The 7,185-nt window shown below is 40.7% G+C and overlaps 1 protein-coding gene across 1 annotated transcript in view; it reads right to left on the reverse strand.

Moving 5' to 3' along the window:
• Nucleotides 1-86: 86 nt before the first annotated feature.
• LOC138171623 (keratin, type II cytoskeletal 75-like) overlaps nucleotides 87-7,185 on the reverse strand; it is a 13,932-nt gene continuing 6,833 nt past the window's right edge. The window contains exons 4-9 of the mRNA XM_069101160.1: nucleotides 6,897-6,992; nucleotides 5,102-5,266; nucleotides 4,447-4,572; nucleotides 3,525-3,745; nucleotides 2,149-2,183; nucleotides 87-964 (exon numbers count right to left, since the gene is read on the reverse strand). Of these exons, the coding sequence (XP_068957261.1) occupies nucleotides 735-964; nucleotides 2,149-2,183; nucleotides 3,525-3,745; nucleotides 4,447-4,572; nucleotides 5,102-5,266; nucleotides 6,897-6,992 (873 nt within the window). The 3' untranslated portion in view covers nucleotides 87-734. The remainder of the gene's footprint in view (nucleotides 965-2,148; nucleotides 2,184-3,524; nucleotides 3,746-4,446; nucleotides 4,573-5,101; nucleotides 5,267-6,896; nucleotides 6,993-7,185) is intronic.

A 7,185-nucleotide genomic window follows, 5' to 3' on the forward strand; every position in this document is an offset into this window, starting at 1 on the left:
CTTAGAATGAGCAGTCGATCTACACCTTAGTTTCTCTTTGGTGCCTTTCACCATCCAAACAGAATTCAAGAGCCTATATAAGTTATACATGCATTTTAATAGACAATTTCCTAGAAGGAAGAGGAAGGAGTTAATACCCTCAGGGAGCAGCTTACATATACACCACAGGATGGGGTGGCCAAAAAAATGACATTGGTTGTCTCAGCAAGTCACTGCTCCTAGGAGAGGAACTCATCTGAAAGCACTTGTGGAAATGACCTTGGAGAAATGGCATCAGAACTCAAATCCCCCTATCTTCTTGCATGTGAAGAAGCATTAAGGGAATTTTCTTAAGCTGAAGTGGGACTTGGACATCTCAGGAATCAGCACTGTTTCTTGCACATAGCAAAGGCTTATTGAACTGAATTGTCTTGAAAGAGAGAGGCTTTGGACACTGTACCTTGGACAGCAGAGCTAAGTAGAATTCTGTGAATAGGATAAGACTTATCTGAGAACCCATGGCTAGGCTAGGGATTGGAGGCCAAGATATGGTTGTGACTCCCAGATCCTCAGCAGCATCAAAGGTATATCAAATGGGTAGCTTGACTGGCTGGCAAGGGAGAGAAAAGAATACTGAAAGTTTACCTAGGCATCTGTGATGGAGAGATGATGCCTGAATGTGGGCAGCAGTAAGAAGGCTAGGCCAAGATCCAGAACGAAGTGAAATTGGTGGGGGGGATATTGATGGAGGGCATCTAATGCTTGTAGCTCTTTCTAGAGGAGGTGGTAGAAACAAACTTAACGCTGGAATTACTGCCTCCCAGACCTCGGCCACTACTAGTGCTGAAGCCAGTGCTCCCCAACCCTCCGCCTAGGCTGTGCCCACCACTTGTGGTGTAGGAATAGCTGGTACCCCCACCCAAACCCAGGCTGGTTCCACCAACACCACTGCCATAGCCGCCGGAGACAGTCGAGGTGACCACAGCTGCCGAAGGAAAAAGAGAAGATCAGAATCAGTTTACTCTTTAAGGACATTTGGGCAAGCATCCAGAAGCCAAGATGCCTCTTGTTCTAAAAATCCTTGAACCCTACTTTGACTTCTATGGAAAAAAGGTCTAAGCTGGAACTGAATCTCATAGGGTCCAGGCTAAAAGGTATTTACTCATCTATTATTTACTCATCTATTTATTTACTCATCAGATTTTTACTCATCTATTATTCTGATTCTAGGATGGAAGACATCTAATATCAACTAGCTATAGGCTAAGACTCTATGGTGGTACAAAGGATTCCAGATAAGATATCTTGGTGCTAAAGAATTCCACCTTCCAGTGCATGTGGGGGTAAAAGAATCAGTTACTTTTAAAATAAGAATTATTTATTATTAAATAATCATGTAAGTTATAATTATTTTAAATAAGCAAAATAATAATTATTTATTAGTAAATAATATTGATAATGAGTTTAAATAATTAAAAATATTATTTTAAAATAAATAATAAAACTATTTAAATAAAAATAACAGGTATAATAGACATTGAGATGGCACTTTAAATCTTGAAAAGTGCCTTACAAGCACTTGAACCTCATAACAATCCTGTGGGGGTTGCATCCTAGATGTATTGCTATGCCCATTTCACCATCAAGGAAACTGAGGCTCAGAAACGTTCATTGAATTGGCTATGGTCACACAACTGGTAAGTGTCAGAGGTGGGATTTGAACCCAGACCTATTTAACCCCAGATATAAAACTCCTTCAGCTCCACCATAGTGCCTCGGGATAGGTGAGCTTTATTTCGTGTTTTCCCATTTATAAAGCACTTTATAAACAGTTTGTCTTATGATATCCTTAGAACACCCCTAAGGCAAGTGTGATTAGTCCCATTTTACAGGTGACAAAGCTGAAATTCAGCATGGTTAGATCAGGGATTGAACCAGGAACAGAATCCAGGTCTTTGGATTCCAAAGACAGCATTCTTTCCGCCTCTCTGCATGGCACCTACAACATACGGACTTTTGCAAACCCTCCTAACCTTCAGGGCAGCAACAAAAATTGCAAAATGAAAACCCTGTGCAAATTAATTAACTGGCTAATAGACTCCACCACCATCTCTTAAACTGGTGCAAAGGATTGGAATTTACTACAATATCAAAAGAGATTATACTCACAGATATTAACTGGTGCAACTCCCTCTCCACTCAACCTGAGAAGAACAAAAGAGAGAAAGGTTATTATCTTGTGTTCAGCAGATGGCGGCCTTTTAGAATGACCCAAATAATAGCAATTGCAACTAAAATTACAATAATAATCATACAATCATTGAAATAATGTGTGGATTGGAGACATAAAAGGAAAAGCAGTGATTTGGGCAATGGAATTTTATTTTCCTAAAAACTCATCAAACACCTTATGGAAAGGATCATTAGTCATATGTTGGCATCAACGCAGAAGGTAAGAAGGTAAAACCCATCACATAAGAAGGGAACCTTTTGTCTTAATGAGCTATTGTCAGGTATTTGGCTAATGTTCAGGCTGGTATAATATCTTTAGGTGAACACTGAGCAATAACAAAGTTCCAGAAGTAAATTACAAGTGCTTCCTATATAATGGGGCCCATTATTTCATTTTGAAAAAAACCAGCTTGTGATTCTTTTGATTATAGGAGAGAATGCTAACAAAATGCTCAGCATAGTGCCTGATATATAAAAGCTTATTCGCTCCCTCCTCCCTTCCCCTTTATAAACAAAGACCTCCTTAAGTCTCTTCTTCCACTGGTCACCCTTCCGTGTCATTGTTTCTTTGGATTTACTCTGTGTGTTACCGTTCACAGGAGGATGTCATTTCTGCGCCTGTCACTACAGTCTTACCAGACTTACTAGACACACTACAGCTCCTTTTCATTCTGGAAAACCTGATATGAAATGGTTTACACCCTTATTTTAGTGATAGGGGTGGTCCTGTATGAGAACGTTAAGGGGTTCCTTTGCATCAGCCTCCTAGAGGCTAGAGCTTAGAATTCTAGAGCATTATTACTCCACTCTCATCCAGACCCCACCCAATTTTATTGATAAAATGATTGAGGCCAAGGAAGAGGGAGTGCCACACAGGTGGCAGTGGCATGAGCTGAGCTGGAGCCTTTGTCTCTTGGTTTCCATCCCAGTGTTCTTTCCACACTTGCTGCCTCCCACATCTAGAAACTTGTCAGACAACCAGGAAAAAATCTATTTTTCCTTTCATAAGAGCCAGTTATTAGGTCCAAGGTGAGGCCTGGATTCTGTGCCATGTTGAAACCAGGTTTGAAGAGTTAAGAAGAAATCAGCCTGGCATCAAGAACAGAATTCAGCCCCAGCTTTTTCCCTTAGAAGGGACTCAGGGAATAAAAAACATACTGTTGGTATTAGTCACTGACTGGCCTGCGTACATGGGTATTAATTCCAGAAGAGCTGCATAGACCTGAATCCTTGGAAACTCTGCTTAGTCACCAGGCATTAGCAGGTGATGTCCAGCCTGCCTTGGGGACAAACATGGTTTTAGGTGCTCCCACCTGCATTCTTCTCCTTCCAGTAGCTTCCTGTAGGTGGCAATCTCGATATCCAGGACCAGCTTGACGTTCAGCAGCTCTTGGTACTCCCGAAGCTGACGTGCCATGTCTTGTTTGGCCTTCTGCAGGGCATCTTCAAGGTCTACTAGCTTGGCTCGGGCATCCTTGAGCGCCATCTCACCACGCTGTTCAGCTTCAGCGATGGCTGTCTGCAAATTGGCACACTGTGGGGAGAACAGGGACCTGTTTCAGAGCTACGTGAGACCTTTAAAAAAAAGGCAGTCTAACCCCTTTGTTTTGCAATCAAGGAAACTGAAGCCTAGGAAGGTGAATGACTTAGCTAAGGTATCAGAACAAGTTACTGGACAAGCTGAGATTGCACTCTGGATCCCTTATTTCCCAGACTCGCACTCATTTCACAAGAGCACACTGATTTACTTTATACATAACTCACAAAGCCTCTCATACTTCTTGAATGAAAATCCCATAAGCAGATTAGGATAACTCCTGAAAGAAAACATCCTTTTTTTGCAGGAACTTATGGGAATCTTAAATCTGCCCTTTTTGTGATTTTTCTAGTAAAATATAAGATACTCAAAGGTAACGAAATTTTTATTTAGTCTAACAGGTATTTGATTATTGCTTATTTTGAATCAAATTGCATTAGCCCAAAAAGGATAGAAAAAATATGACTTGATTTTGTCTCCAATATTTGGGAGATTTTCCCCAGCCAACTCGAAAACCTTGTACAATTTAAGGGAGAGCAGAAACAAGTGGCTATGAGTGAGTCCTATCCACCATCGTGCTGTTCTTTAGGAATGACCTGTGGCGTGGAGATCCAGCCCTGGGGGCTGCACTGAGGTTCAATTTGTACGTACTGCTGACCAGTGGGCCAGGGGTTCTTTTGCAGCATCTAAGACCTTACCTGCTTCTTGGCGCTGTCAATCTCAGCTTTCAGCCTCTGGATCACCCGATTCATCTCGGCAATTTCATGCTTGGTGTTGCGGAGGTCATCCCCATGGTGTCCAGCTGTGACCTGAAGCTCCTCATACTAGAGCCACAAGAGACTCATTCATTATAACCACTCTCTACTTTTCCATTTTTTCATGTGAGCCTTTTAAAAATACGCTTGTATTCTTATTGCCTAGCATGGTATCTGGTATACAGTAGGTGCTTAATAAACATTTGTTGATTGGTTGGTTGATTCCCATTTCTGTCCTTTCCTTACTTTACTTCAGCCTGACTATTAGCAGGTCATAAACTATGTCCTTATTTCCTCTGTGCTTTTAGATAGCATGTACGATATAGTGCCACCACTCATAGGAGTCTAGCTCCCAACAACTTAAAGACAATTTACTGTCATCATGGACAATTATGTGCCACTCATATCTGAATTGCATAACCCAATGAAGGTGTCTCATTGGGTTGCCTTTGGTGAGAATGTTTTCAAACATTGTCATGGAAGTAAGGGGTCCCATATTCCAAAGGAGTTACATTAGTCATCTACGTATTGTGGCTTCATTATCGTGAAAGCTATGAAGGAGATGATGCGCTAGAACCCTGAAACATCCGCTACTTACCTTGGTCTGGTACCAAGACTCTGCCTCTGCCCGGCTGTGTTTGGCGATTTCCTCATACTGGGCTTTTACCTCAGCGATGATACTGTCAAGGTCTAGGCTTCGGCTGTTGTCCATAGAAAGCACCACGGAAGTGTCTGAGATCTGGGTCTGCATCTGGTGCGACTCCTGCCAAGCCAGAAAGCCCAAGGTCTTAGCTTCTCGTAACCAGAAAGGACCTAGAGGTCCTGGAGTTTATCCTCAAACCTAGTAACATTCCTGACAGATGGTCATGCAGTCTTGACTAAAAAATCTAATCTCAGATACCTACGAATACATGTTTCTCCTTTAGATTTTAATTTTTTCCAATGAACAAAATTCTGTTTTTCTTTCCTCTGCACCACCCCTTACTCAAAAAAAGAAAAACAATAGCAAAATACTTGTAGCAAATATAAATCGTCTTGCAAATTTCCACATTGACCATGTACAAAGAATATGTCTCGTTCTGCATGCTGAGTTCATGACTTTCTGTCAGAAGGTCATCCTTTGACATTTCTAGTCCAGAGAAAGTATTGATAAACAAAATTATGTAAAGAACAATTTTACATAGCTATGCCTATTTGTGTTTAATGGTAACCATCTCTAGCGTGGGGGGGAGGGAAAAAAAAAGGAAATTTACATGATAACTATTATATATTTAAAAGGAATAGTAAGCTGTAAGTAATAAATTTGCAGTTTCATGTGCAATCATGATTTTATTATACCATGTTATAGAAATGCTTGTTTTATTCCATAAATTACAAATAAAATAAATTTTAAAAAAGATTTCTAGTCCCTTCATTGTCTCAAAAATGCTCAGAGAAACTTTCTGGGATGTTGGCTAAAATGAAATAGATATAAAGCACTTGATAGTTTAAATTGATAAATGTCAGTTGTCATTCTTCTCATTATTTTTATTACTATTATCATTGTTAGGAGGAGATAGACTTCGGACATTTGGGATTAAAATAAAAGTTCCCATCATCTATTCCTAAGGGTCATTTCTATGCACAGGTCTTGGGATTCACAAGGGAATATGATTTGCATTAAACTACAGTGATACCCATATATTTTTGCTTTTACCTGCCTTGAAGCTTTCCTTTCTTCTCAGTCACTGCTCAGGATAAGACCTTCTACACCCTGCATCTTTCCTCCCTCTGACTCAGGAGTCAAAGAAGCTTAGAGTGAAACTCCTCCAAAGGCCAGTGACTGGAAGAAGTGGCTGGGTCTGAGTTTTCCAGGATGATGCCCAGTATTCTGACATCCTGGTGTTCTGACAAGGTAGAAGTTGTCCTACCTTGAGGGAAAGGCTCTCAGAACAAAGCACAGGAAGGGTTCAAGATATCCTCCCAGGGATTTCTTAAGTACCTGCTTGGAGATAATCTATACTGAGAAGATGGTGTTCCCTGGGTATCATGCAGATTATAGCCTCATTCATTAAGATCTCAGAATCACAGATTTAGAGCTGGAATGGTTTTAGAAGCCAACTATTCCAATCTCTTTATTTTACAGCTTTAGAAAATGAGGCCCAGAGAGCTGTGCAAGGAACTTATGCAAGGTCACATAGGTAACAAACGGATAGATAGGCTTTGAACTCAAATTCCCTGACTCCGGTGCTTTTTCTGTGAACCATGTTCCCTTCCTCTTCTCCATCTCCAGGTAGGAAATATGTGTATATGTATATATTTATATGCATATATTTAATATACATGCAAATACTTTTTTTCTACCTGGAATACATGTGTGTGTGTGTGTATACACACACACACGTGTTCCTTACCATATCATATAACATCCGGAGAAAGTCTATCTCCTCTGCCAAGGATTTGTCTTGGGCCTCCATGTCCATCTTGTTCATATAAGCACCATCAACATCCTGAAAAGGTACCATTGAATGCTTAACCACAGTCCTGTGTCTATAACCTCATAGGAATCAGGTGGCAAAGAAAAGAAAGAAGTCAGACTGCATGTCTAAAGGAAATTGAAAGCCTCCCTTTTCTGGTCTCTTTATGGGAATTTCCATTGTGTGTGTGTGTGTGTGTGTGTGTGTGTGTGTGTGTGTGTGTGTG

This window comes from Petaurus breviceps, unplaced genomic scaffold (genome assembly GCF_028583685.1).
Source record: "Petaurus breviceps papuanus isolate PSGF00001 unplaced genomic scaffold, PetGlider_PUasm1.0 454, whole genome shotgun sequence".
NCBI classification, from domain to species: domain Eukaryota; kingdom Metazoa; phylum Chordata; class Mammalia; order Diprotodontia; family Petauridae; genus Petaurus; species Petaurus breviceps.